Genomic DNA, 13,758 nt, shown 5'->3' on the forward strand with positions numbered 1-13,758 from the left:
TTTGGGTGGCTTTGTTGTCTTCTTTAGGGATCCTAAAACCTGTAGGAGTAGCAACTGGGTTCTGTAAGTGGTTAAGTTTTTCCTCCTCCTCCTCTTCAATGTGTAGGCTTGGCAGCTGCTCTGCAACACTTGTTGCATGTTCTTGAGCCTCTGGTAGTCCTCTGTGGATGCCTGCCATGACCCCCTCCCAGATTTCCTCTTCTTCCTCTCCAATGGCAGGTAGGGTTGTAGGCAAAGCACCCACTTGGGTGCACGCAGTGGTTACAAACTTATCACCCAGGATTTCAGGCAGCCTTTTAGGGTCTGAAAAACCCCTCTTCACGTATTTTGAATCTGAAGATTCATTTGGGGTTGCCTTGCTGGTGTCCTGAAGCGACACTGCATTGCAAGGAGACGCTGCAGCTGAAGTCTCAGCCCAGGTGGGAAAAGCAAAGGGAGAGCCAGGTGTTCTGGCAGGTTCAGATGCTGCCGGCAACACGAGGGGGCCAGAGGGCTCCTCCTTAATCTCCAGGATGATCTCCTCCGGGAAACTTGCCTGGGCGTGGTCAGCCGGCACAGCTAAAGCACTGAATTTTTCCAATTCGTACAACAAGTTGTCCAGAAAAGAAGATGGGGTTGGAGCCATGTGGTTTGCTGATGGCCACGTGTGTGGTGAGGGCAGCCACCCCTGGGTCACTCCCTGGAGAGCTGCTTTGGCTGACTCTGGTGAAGTTCTGGGCACCGGAAAAGGGGCCGGCTTATGCGATGCCAATTTAGAAACCAGGAGGAATTATAAATTAAAAACAAATCAAGAAAATAACAATAAAGGATCAAAACACAGAGACAGATATGCAGGAAAGGGGTGGCAGTGCATATAAAAATAATAACACAGACACAGATTTGAAGATTTTTTGGCTAACATTTGAATACATGAAATCATTTATGTTATTTAGGAAATTACTTGAAAAATGAAACTTACTTTTGGAAAGGCTCTAAGAGATCAGATGAAAAGATAAAGACTTTATAGAGTTTATGAGGACAGAGATTAAAACCTTAGGAAATGTAGCTTAGTAGCTGACCTATTTTGAATTACTTTGAAAAGATCTTATAGTTTCTCAATACTGGTGTAAATGATTCTAAAGAAATGCTCATGGATCATGAAAATCAACAGTGGAGCTTTAATTGTTGCCTGAATTTGTTTAGGGTTTTCTTTCTGCAGTAGGGCTCATCCTTTAAGAACCACAGTTTGCTCATTTATGTTCACAAGGCAATGATAGCATATGATCTAATACAGTATTTTCATTCATGTATTAACAAAAATATTTTTCAAGAAGCCCATTATCAGAATGAAACTGAAGTCACATAATCACTGCTTCAAAGTTAAAAACAGAAGAAATGGAGTAAATGTTTACACACCGCAGGAGCACTAAATGGCAATGTCAACTTCTATGACTCTCTGGTTGGCATGACATCTTTCGTAAACCCGAGCAGACAGAACTTACGAAGCTTCCTCTCCTGGTGTAAGGAGGGAACTTCTGTGTATCTTATTATTTAGAATGTACTTTTGATCTTGTACACAAAACAATATGCTTAAATGTTCATCCAAACTCATTAAAGGTAATTCTGAAAGTGCTACCTGGTAACACTCTGCATATTTCTCTCTCCTGGGACAGAAGACAGTGCTGCCTGTGGTACAGCGTGAGTCTGGGTGGAGAGCAACGATTATTGAGTGCTGTAGATGTTGCCTTCTTAATGAAACACTAAGTCCCTCAGTTTCACTCACTGGTCTACAGCAGCCCCTTTACTGGCTGGGTTTCTGCTTATGCTTTTTGTCATGCCACATGAAAATGTCTAATCAGACTTTGAAAGTCTGTGAAATACATAATAAATCAAGGTTATTCCTTTACACTTTTGCTTTTTCTCATGTACAGAAATATTATGTGGATGAAAAAGAATGACCTTTAAAATTGCATTATCACCATTGCTACCTGCACTATTGCTATCTGCTGTCATCACTGCCATAGTCATCAGTAGACATGCTAACATGTTAAAAGTGCCTAGCTTTGCAATGAACTCATTTATACTGAAAGTCAAGTTAAGTAACCCAGAATACACTATAATATAAAAATTATATAATTATCTGGTCTTCCAAAAACCTTAGCATTGAATTCTACTATATTGAAGTAAACTATCATAAAAAATATCAACTCATTTATCTTCCCTAGAGAAATGTGATTCGAAAGTGTCAAAGAATGAGTCACAAATCCTTAGGGAGTTTCTTCCTCTATTTAGATATTAGTCAGAAAACAGAACAGATAACACTGACAGCATTTTAGATGTTCCTGCATGAAAGTACATCATATTTTTATTTCTGAAAATGATTCAGGGTAACACACTGAGAACTTTCCTCCATTCAGTCTGTGACATCACAGCATGGCTTACCAGGCAACATGAAACCATTTGCATGCTGTTTTCAAATGATAGACATAAAATTGTCAACATTTTTTTCATTGGTGAGAAAAATACAATATTTGAATATTAATGAAATGGTTACATTCTAATAGTATAGAAGAATATGAAAAGGTAACTTGGATTTGTAACGAAACTTAAAGCACAGTGAACTAAAACATTACATTGTTGCTGTGAACTAGGGTGCATTAAAACAGAATTTTAATGTTAAATAAACCTTTGGAAAACTTGCTTTTCCTTATGATGGTTTATTTCAAGGCACAGTTGCCTTTAATTGGCCTAACAGTTCTTTTACAAGGAGTGCATGGAGGAAAATGCAACTACATGAATGCAGATTTTGTTTTTTCTGTTTATCAGGAGGAACAACCAAAGGAAGGGCACTGGCCTTTTGGTGCTAAGCCTTGATCATAAAACAAATGCACTTAAGAGATTCTGAAAAACTTTAAAACCAAACACACAAAATTAAATAGGACTAAACTGTTCTGTTACCCACTGACACAGGATTACAGCAATCAGGGACTAGAGAAACTGGGATTCAAGGAGGACCAGAAGAAATAGCAAGAAATGATAAACTGAACGGAAAGGCCTCTGTTAAGATAGAAGCTGCTTAGCTTACCTACTTATGTGAAATTCTGCTAAAACTCACTTTTTAGGAGTAGTTTAAGTCACTGGGAACGCTATCTGTCAGGGAACAGGAAATTACTTCACATTTCTGTGTCTGGGTTTGCCACTTTGATACTGAGTTCTTAGATGGGTGCTTTTTCTGTTTTAACCTCAATCACAACTAAGTAACTGATAATAAGTTTCATATCTTAATAGATCTTCTAAATGTTGAAAAGTACTTTTATGATACTTTGATATTCCTAAACAATTTAAAGTTTTACACTTTGAGGTTTGTGTAAGGAGAAACACCATCTCTAAACACCATCTACTAGATGAATATAGTATACACCCAAAGAAAAATTTTAAAAAATCACATTGTGAATAAAATAGAACAGTCTTTTCCAGTTAAGCAATTCAAGAAGAAAATTCTTTTAAATTACATATTGAGAACAGCATCAATTTTGGTTACTACTACATGTGAAAAGAGCGGATCTGGAATATAATTTTCCTAAAACCAAAAAATAAAGTTGGACTTAACAACAATCCACAATAATGGATTTTTCTTCTTTCTATTTAAAAAGAAAACCCTGAGACTTTTAGAGCATTTTGTTAATTAATAGCTATTTGTTATCGAGATGCACCATTCTGAGATGTAGTATTCTAAACTGCATACATTGACACATTATATTATAATTGTATGCTAATTAATATAAATCATATGCATATTAGTACATAGTCATGTGATATAATTTTAAAATATAAATTGAAGCCAAAATAACAAAGTTTTAAAAAAGTTTCATAGATCTTATCTATACATCAATATATATATATATCATATGATGTTTGATACTACTGCTTATTTATTTTTCAATATTATGACTTGAAAACAGTATTCACAAAATCCAGCATTTAAATCTTTATGCTGGTACCTACTTGGGAAAAATTAAATTACATTTATTGACATGGCACTTACAATGTAGAAACATTATTATATAAATTCCTTTCTTTGCAATAACGTGATGTTGTAGTGTAATTTCCCAACATCACTTACTGATGATCGACTCCCAGTTTCTCAATGTAAGTAGATATAACAGAACATCTTCTTACCTTATTAGAGCTGAGGCTGTGGATTCTGTCACTAGAGTAGCTGTGGGGTATTGGAGGGTCAGGGTAGTCCTCAGCACCTTTTGTATTCTTCTTGGTGACTTCTACGTAAGACACAGGGAAGATGCCTTGTCTGTTGGTTCCTGGAATTTTACCTTCATACCAGTTTTGGTCAACTCTTTTCAGAAGAATAACTCTATCTCCCTGCATAGGAAATTAGGAAAATATGTTATAAAAATATGTACTAGTATAAAATATGATTTTGCTGTTGTCTAATAAGCCATAGTTTTTCTTTGGGGAAAGTGCTTCACTCCTGGATTTTGTTTAGTCAGGGGAATGAGAGTAGGGTCCTAGTGCTAATTTAGAAAGAGTATTAGCCTATAAACAAGTAAATTGCACACTCACGGCATGGGATCATGCCTAAGAATGTTTGGCCAATGTGAATGCGCTTGCAGATGTGCTTGCTAGCACTGTGTGAGATGATAGGTATCAGTTATTTCAAAAAGCTCGAGTTGAATAGGTAATGTCCCATGGCAATAAAATCACCCTCTCTCTGATAGGTTTAATGGAATGAATTTGGAGTTTTAGAATGCATACCACAGCTCACAGTGATGGTGTGTCTAGAATAGTTTGCAGAAATAACATCTAGAAAGAATAGCATAGAATATACTCCATGTTCTTCTTTAACCTATGTGTGCTAAGTGCTGACAGTCACTAAAGGGTTGGGTGCAAAGCTAGTACCTACAGATTCTACAGCTGAAGCTGTGACTGACATGCCTCTGATCTGGACAGGGACAGCTTAATGGGACAGCATCCAGTCTGATTGGTTGGTGGCCATGCATCATTGCTGCTGGTCATCTTGTATTTGAGCACAGCTCTTTGCTTTTAAATGAATATTTATTTATTGGAAAGGCAGATTTACAGAGAGAAGAAGAAACAAAGATTTTCCAACTCCTGGTTCACTCCCCCAATGGCTGCAATAGCCAGTGCTGAGCCAATCTGAAGCCAGGAGCCAGGAGTTTCTTATGTGTCTCTCAATGGATGCAGAGTCCCAAGGCTTTGGGCCATCCCTTACTGCTTTCCCAGACCACAAGCAGGAAGCTGGATGGGAAGCGGAGCAGCAGGGACACAAAGTGGCACCCATATGGGATCCCAGTACATGCAAGGCAAGGATTTAGCTACAGGGTCACTGCACTGGGCCCACAGCCCACAGCTCTTGCATTTTTACAAAACTACAAATTCCTATTACTGTTGCTTGCAATGATCAAGTCACTGCAACAGAATCCAGTTTAAATTAATAATAGTTTATTTTAATTTATTTGAGGGAAGGGAAGGAGAAAGGCAGAAAAGGGGAGAGGGAGGGAGGGAGGAAGAGAGAGAGAGAGTCCCATCTACTGATCACTCATGAAATGCCCACAGCAGCTGACACTGGGTGGAGACTAAAGCTGAGAGCTGGGAACTCAATACAGACCTTGCACATGTGTGTCAGGCAACAAATCATTTGAGCCATCACCTGTCATCTCTCAGGTTCTGTGTTGGCAGGAAGTTGGAGTCAGGAGCCAGGGCTGGGACATGGTCATCTTAACTGCTGCACTGAATGTTCTCGCTTACAAGTTTTAATTCAAAAGCACACATGAGCCAGAAATCAGTAGGCTAGGATTGCTACAGTGAAGAAAACTTCAGGAGTTTCTAGAAAGTGACACAGAAATTTGGGGAACTGAACATGCCAGAATAGTGGCAGCAGCACAGAGCCAAGGAGCTCCAGTACAGTAGAACCCTTTAGGGGCTATGCCTTTTTGTCAGCAGGCTCTATGATTTATTAAAAATGTATCTCTACTACTGAGCAGAACACGAATAAGGAATGTGATTTTCTCCAAATTTTAAGTTGTGGATTTGAAAATAGCTCGAGAACAAGCAGTTGCTAGTGTGTTGTGTCGTCTGTAAAAGATGCACTGGTGAAGGCTTTATGTAAAATGTGAAACCAAAGATGATGTGGCTTATGTAATGCTGTATTGGCATCTATGCTGAGTGGAGCAGGGTGGAGGGCAGGACAGAATGAGTGGATGATGCAGAACCAGGACTGAAAGGAGAGAATAAGATGAGGTACTGCCAAGGTCGTACCTGTTGTATTTCCCTTTGTTGCACCTGGCTAAGGATTTCAACACTATGTGTGGAGGTTCCAGAGTTGCCAAACACCTTGTGTTATTATCAATTTTGTTTTAAGGGCAGAAGCAGCTACCCTATTGCTTAGCAGGTAATAAAAACAACTCATGCACCATTGCCAACTATGTAACATAACAAGTTGAAAGGGTCCTTTCTTATTGTTATATAGGAGAGATACCATCACTGGGTAGACTGTTAGTGCAACCTGAGTCAGTCATGAGGCCCAGAGCAAGATAACAAGTAACAGCCCTGTCTAGTGGGATCTTCATGAAGACTCCCCAAGGAACAGGGCTCCACATTGCATGAGGGCCACTGTTTACTTACAATACAAAGACAAGCTAGTTTGGGGACATCATGCTTCAAAAAGATTGAATGATAAGGCAACAGAATAATTTGTATCTTAAAGTGCATTAAAATGCTCTTTCCTTTTATGGCTCCTAGATGGTTGTCTACTTGTGTTTGGCCTGATGTGCCCTGGGGAGAGGATGTGAGGCAGGTGCATGAAGGAAGCTCAGCATCCCACAGTGATGTCCACGCTTCAACTTGAAGGGCACAAGGCCAGGAGGTGACAGTGGCTCTAGGCAGCCTTCAATCTTCTCGAGTTGAAGAATAAGGGAGAAACAGAAATAGCTAAGGAAGATGGTATCTTACTTTAGTTTTGAAAATATACAGTCTCGGGACTGGCACTGTAGCCTAGTGGGTAATGTCCTCACTTTGCACACGCCTGGATCCCATGTGGGCGCCAGTTTGTGTCCTGGTGGCTCAACGTCTCATCTGGCTTTGGATTAACTCAGCTCTGGTCATTGGGGCCACTTGGGGAGTGAACCAATGGATGGAAGGTTGTCCTCTCTCTCCTCCTCTCTGTATGTCTGACTTTACAATAATAAAAAAAAATCTTTAAAAAAAAAGAGCGAGAAAACATACAGTCTCACTAAATGCACTAGGTTACCTTTCTCAAGGACAGTTCCACGTTTGTGTCTGCATTGAAATTATATTTGGCTACAGCTTCTCCGATCTCTCCAGGCTGGGCTGGGGGAGGTGGTCTTGCAGGCTGTGCCTTTTCAGGAGGTGTGAGCTTCTGTGGAAGAAAACCACTGTTGATTCTTTGTGGTGCTCACCTTAACAAAGACTCAACTTACACACACGTGCCTTCTTAAAACACATCATTTGAAAGGAAGAGAGGCAGAGAGACAGAGATAGGCGGACATCTTCAGATGCCTACAACAATCAATCAGGCCAAGACAGGAACCAGGACCTCAATCCCAGTCTCTTATGGAGGCGGCAGAGACCCATGTGCTTGGGCAGCCACATGCCACCATCCCAGGGGCTGTGTGAGCAGGAAGCTGGAGTTGAAGGAAGAGCTGGGACATGAGCCTGGGCACTCTAATATGGGATGTGGGCATCCCAAGCAGCATCATTTTTCAAACTAATTATTAATTAGTATTTATTTATGATTTATATTTTCAGAGAGTGAGAGGAGAGACACACAGAGATATCTTTCATCTGCTACTCCAGGTCTATACAAGACCCCAAGCCCTTGTATCATCTTCTGTGCTTTTCTAGGCCACTAGCAGAGAGCTGGATTGCAAGAGGAGTAACCGAGACATGAACTGGCACTCATATACCAGGGTCACAGGTTGGGGGGAGCTTTACCTATTACACCACAATGCTGGCCCGAGTGCCAGCTTAAGCACTGTGCCAAATGCTTACCCCAGTCATTGACTCTCAAACATGATTTCTGAAGCCATTGTCAACCAAGAGGTGGGGGAGGTGGGGAAAGGCCGTACCTCCACGTAAGAGATGGGGAAAATGCCCACTCGTCCAAGGTGCTCTCCTTCATACCAGTTCTGATCGATTTTCCTGAGGATGTAGACAGTATCTCCCTTCTTAAATGACAACTCCCTGGAACAGATATATTTAAATAGTCTTTTTCTTGCTGTAGAGCGATAATTGTTAAGACCAAAACAGACAGGTGTCATACATATTGCCACTTCACGTCCAAAGAAGTGCACTACGATCAGTGTGAACTGGAAACAAAGCAGATGTTTCTCATCCCAAGTAAAAAGGTGTCAACTCTTCCTCACCATTGCATTTTTACATTGGATTTAAGCCAGGTTTGCCATCTTTTAATACTTACTTCTACTACTTCACTGATTTTCTATTTTGGTAATACTGTCAAAGTTTGAGTAACTTTATTTTTTATGTCTTGCCAGAGACAGTTTCTGAAACAATGAATCCTATCATAAGCACTTTTAAAAATAAAATATCTTGGTTGCATGTATTCTAGAATACAGTGTCATTTAATGGAAATTCACAATGAATTTGCTATCTTAAATTCTAATGGAGGCCATTGTTTTTTTGGTTTTTTTAATGATGCAGGTTCACAAGGGCTATGAAAAGTTGGGTGAACTCCTTCCTATTTGAATGTTCTCGTATGCTCAGTATGTACCTTTCTCAACCACAAGTCTTTCTGGTGAGTGAATTTCCAAAGAAAAAGAAGTGAAAGAAAGATCACAAACGCTAACACCATAAAACCACAGAGTAGAATTTTGCTCAGAATCGCCAAGCTCTGAGCGTATGCAGTTGGAGCTTTCACCCTAGGGATTGGTACACATTCTTGTTATCTGAAGAGTGGGGTTTACAACTATTATCCAACCTCCTCATGTAAGGGCTGTTTATCACGAATGCTTTATTTTGAATTCCTTCTTGACACAGAAATTCTGGAAGCAAAGGTTCTTAATTTCTTTTGTTTTTCTTGTTCCGAATCAAATTGTGCTCTAGCAGGTTCAGTACTACTTAAAAATATCAACTAAATTTGAAACTTTTCAATTAAATTGCAAATGAAAATTAAACTTACCCCACCCTAACTGACTCGGAGGGGGCACTTACTTATAGTAGATTGCTGGATTGGGTATTGGGCATTATTTGTAAACACATCCCATTAAAGTATTTATCTCTGAAAGTATTACTAACACTCTCATCTTTAAAGTCTACTTGAACCTTATAGTGCATACTCATCTTACTTACTTTGATGTCTGAGCCTTAAAATCATAAACAGCTTTTGCAGGCAATTTCTGAAAAGGAAGGTTAACAGTTAACATTAACTTGTCATTTGGAATTTACGCCAGAAAGCAGTTTCCTGTACATAAAAAAAAAAGAAACCCCACAGAATAATTAAACATATTGAATATAAATCCCTTAGGCAATATTCAAATAAATCAATTAGCTCTATATTTGGATATCTGAGCTATAACAGGGATATAATAGATTGTCTAGTTGTTCTATTTTATCTTAGGAACTAAGGTGAATTAATGCCAAGAGGGGAATAAAACGTAGCTATTAAAAGGCTTTTCCTGGGCTAATTGTGGAGCATCGGTTGTTTTCTCTCCTATGGGTTGAAGCATGATAAAAAATGAAAATGCCTTAAAAAAACCCTTGTGTCCCCTTTACTGATTGTTTATTACTATATAAGCAAATACATTTTAGCCCAATTATTACTAGGCAAAGTGGCCAGAGTACAGGCATGTTCACCTTGCAGGCACCGGAAGGCTCTGGAATCCTCTCGTACACTGTCCACCAGGTGCTCACCTTTTAGTCTTGATGTGATGTGACATACGAGTAGCCTCAAGCTGTGGGGCACGTGAAGCTGGCTGAGGTACCTCCTTCCCCACCAACTTGTAACCCCCTTGCTTTTTCCCTGTGACTCTGGTAACCACTGGGAATTCTCAACCATCTCTTACTCCTTCAGGGCTCTCACAGGTACTGGACTATGCCTGTAAAATCTTCCTGGAGTGGCTTGTTGGTTCATGACTAAGGTTTGTTTCCATCAGACTCTCACAGCTTAGTTAGCAAGAATTTTAGCCTTGGTTCAGGGGCAAGGACAGAGACATTGGGTATAGGGGCTCCCAGCAGACATGCTACTAAGACCAGGGCTCCCAGCCTAAGGGATACTAAGCACTTTTAAGTTATCCTCTCCTACAAAAGTAAGTCACCCAAAAAGATATATGTGAATTTGTGCTTGTGTGCAGGGCAGTTGGCCTAGGGTTCTCTTTCTGACCAGTGGGAAGGAAAGGATAGAGGAAACCAGGCACCCCAACTCAGGATTCTTTTCAGATCACTCTGTTAAATAGTGAGTGTCAGGTTGAGACTGGGAGAGACCTCACTGCTGAAAATGTATCACAACTGGGGAAGGAGGGAAGGATAGGGGCTAGGGTGGGAGAGCAAATTGCTTCAAGTTCTATGCTCAGGCTCTGAGGAAGAATGCTCCTAGTCTCTCTCTCAGCAGTTATTTCCATGCTTTCACTCAGAGTGAATACAAATTGGGCTGGCAGACCCTTGATAAAAGACTAACTGCTAAACTAACTACCTCTTTTTCCGGAGTTCCTCTTCTTTCTCTTGGTGCACTTCTTCCCATGTCTGTCAGAGTGGATGAGTAACTTCTAGGGGACTCACGGTCTATTGGAAATGACAGGATCAGTCAGAATGAATAGCCAGTTAGTTAAAAGCAGATTTCTTCCACCATTTCCCAAAGTGGCAACCACTGCCCCCGCATCCCATCTCTACAGATACAGCACTCTTAGGTAATAATGACATTATGATATGAGACACACAAAACCAAGTACATTTCAAAAGGTTTCAGGAGTTATTATAACTGCCTATATAAGAATAATTATCAAATAGCTGGTTAGTTATGCTACAGCATCTGGTGCAGACAATTCACAGTTATATAACAATTTTTCATATTAAAATACTATATTTTTGTCCCCAACTTACAATTATTATCAAGTCTGTAGAGGATGGAGAATTTGAAAATGACCACAAAACTTCAAAAACACACATTTTGTGGAATGACAACTTAAGAACGTGGGAATGAAAATGAAAAAGTTAAAACTAAATAGAATATGATGATGACAAGACTCTCGTCATATTGCATTCTTTCTCCATATTGAATCTTAAGATGTCATGCCCTTTATCTTCAGCCTTCCCTTCTAACAAACAAACAAACTGTCTTATCAGAAAGTAAATATATATTTGAAAAAATAGAAGAGCTGAGCATAAAGTATTATATTGGTTGACAAATTGCTTATATGAAACATTAAAGGATAAGTAATTACATATGTAATGATAGCATATTATACCTTACACATGTTTATGATTTATAAGCAAAAATACAATAAAAGGTTAAAAGTATTGCAGTAGGTTCTATTATAGAATTACCAATGTAAGTGCTTCAAAATCAGTTAATTCTTTTATCTTTTAATAAACTTTACTAAAGCTATATCTATAATATGTAATATATAAATATGTATAATAACTACATAATTATAAAAATATATTGAATGGTTATAATAAAACATTAAAAATGGAACCTAATTTATCCATCTGAGAAGGAATTTGGAATTGTCATCCACAAAAATTGTTATTCATTGTATAAGGATTTTTGACTATTTTGACTATATGGAAGATTAATTGCTTATAAGTTTTATATGAATTGCATGACATATGAGAAATCATCAAAAAGTTAATGGAAAATGTGTATTATGAAAAGGCTATGCATGGATTTCTTTTTTTAAAAAAGTATTATTTGGAGCTGGTGTAATGGTTTAATTGGCTATCCTTGGCCTATAAGTGTTGGCATCCCATATGGCTGCCAGTCATGTCCCAGTTGCCCAACTTCCCATCCAGCTTCCTGCTTGTGGCTTGGGGAAGCAGTCAAGAGTGAGACTGCTTTGAGGCGCCTTGAGACTCTGCACCCATGTGGGACATCTGGAAGAAGCTCCTGGCTCATGACTTTGGATTGGCTCAGCTTTGGCCATTGCAGCCATTTGGGGAGTGAACCAGCAGATGAAAAATCGTTCTCTCTGTCCTTTTCTCTGTAAATCTGACTTTCCAATAAAAATAAACACATCTTAGAAATTATTTATTCATTTTTTTTTTGACTGGTGCAGTTACAGGGGGAGAGAAAGAACAGGGAGAGAAGGGATCATCCATCCACTGGTTTACTCATCAAGGAACTCCATCCAGGTTTTTCACAGGGATGTCAAAAGCCCAAGTTCTTGGACCATTATCTACTGCCTACCCATCTGTATTAGCAGGAAGTACTATTAGAAGTGAGCAGCCAAGACTTGAACTGGCACTATGATATGAGATATAGGATAACCTGGTGGGCCAAATGCCTGTCTTAACAGTGCATGGATTTCAAATCTTTTTGCACAAAATAAATGTAATCCCATTTTCTAATAACTTTTTACAATATCCTCATGTAAGGATAAGTGCCGAAATGTGAATTCCAAAATATATAGGATTAGAAAGGTGACATGATCACAGATGTTTTATGTAAAATCTAACCAAATGCTGTCACACATCTAGATCATGTGTAGTCCATTTTCATTCTAAACTAGTACACTAATACATTTAAAGGGACTTTATAATTATGATAAGTCTTAAGGTTAATTTTATTAGCTCATGACATTTAAACTACTTTTCACTTGGGTAAACACAATTGGAATGTAAATATTTTAACAAAATTCTCTAAGTACATTTTAAAGTCTTCTCAAATTATATTTCAATAAACTGTTCTTCACATAACATTGAGAAATGGTTATGTCAGGAAGTTGAAAGGCTGAATAAGGTAGTTCATTTTAAAATTTAGACCCTGACGTGTCTGTATCAGAAATCAAGATTAAAAAAACTACAGAAACTTTCAAAAAATTTTTAGTGTATTATTTTTCTAGCATATTGTATAGTACAAATTAAAATAGATAAATGCTAATAGGTAGATTCATATAATTAATAACTTAATCACACATGTTGCACTGATATGAAATTTAACTTACATCTCTTTTTTACTTACAGAGATTACATTACATGCTATAAATTCTGAATTAGTAAAGGTTTGAATCCTCTCTCTGTAAGTTGTTATCTATGTGACCTTGGGCAAATTTCATGTTCTTTCTAGGCCTCAGTTTCCTAAATTGTAAAACAATGTTTGCAGTAATACGCGTCCCATTGGTTTGTGCCAGGGTTAGTGCATGTAATGCCCCCTTTAGTCTTTGCTGCCCAGAAGGGGCTCTGACAATGACCTGAATTCAGCCAGAAACTGTTCCCTCCAGCCTCTTAAGATCTGCACAGCAAACAGAAGCATTTTATGGATCAGTGAAAAGGCTTCAATAAAAATATTAAAACAGCTCGTGCTTGTAAATTGTCTAAACCTCAGGGAAACTGTTGCCTGGATTTGAACTGCTACTTGTCCGAGTGTTGGTTTTTTGTCATCTTTCAAAAGGCAGTTGAGATTCACTTTTAACCTAAGCGATCTAATTAATGTTTCAACATATAATTGTCTTAGCAGAAACTAAATAAATTAGTCACGGGAAATGACAGAAAATGAATACGCTGATGGATGGAAATGTGACTTTCATATACAGCTTAAAGATATATTCA

General features: G+C 38.6%; 1 protein-coding gene across 5 annotated transcripts in view; it reads right to left on the reverse strand.

Annotated features, from left to right (window-relative positions):
* The window catches only part of SORBS2 (sorbin and SH3 domain containing 2), a 178,944-nt gene that overhangs the window by 20,594 nt on the left and 144,592 nt on the right, over positions 1-13,758 (reverse strand). For all 5 annotated transcript variants that reach the window (XM_040965938.1, XM_040965941.1, XM_040965942.1 and 2 more), the window contains 5 exons: positions 10,685-10,773; positions 9,346-9,392; positions 8,106-8,220; positions 7,268-7,396; positions 4,159-4,359 (listed from right to left, as the gene is read on the reverse strand). In XM_040965938.1, coding sequence (XP_040821872.1) covers positions 4,159-4,359; positions 7,268-7,396; positions 8,106-8,220; positions 9,346-9,392; positions 10,685-10,773 — 581 coding nt within the window. The remainder of the gene's footprint in view (positions 1-4,158; positions 4,360-7,267; positions 7,397-8,105; positions 8,221-9,345; positions 9,393-10,684; positions 10,774-13,758) is intronic.

This window comes from Ochotona curzoniae, unplaced genomic scaffold, assembly GCF_017591425.1.
Source record: "Ochotona curzoniae isolate NIBS_2020 unplaced genomic scaffold, NIBS_Ocur_1.0 scaffold_4505, whole genome shotgun sequence".
Lineage (NCBI taxonomy): Eukaryota > Metazoa > Chordata > Mammalia > Lagomorpha > Ochotonidae > Ochotona > Ochotona curzoniae.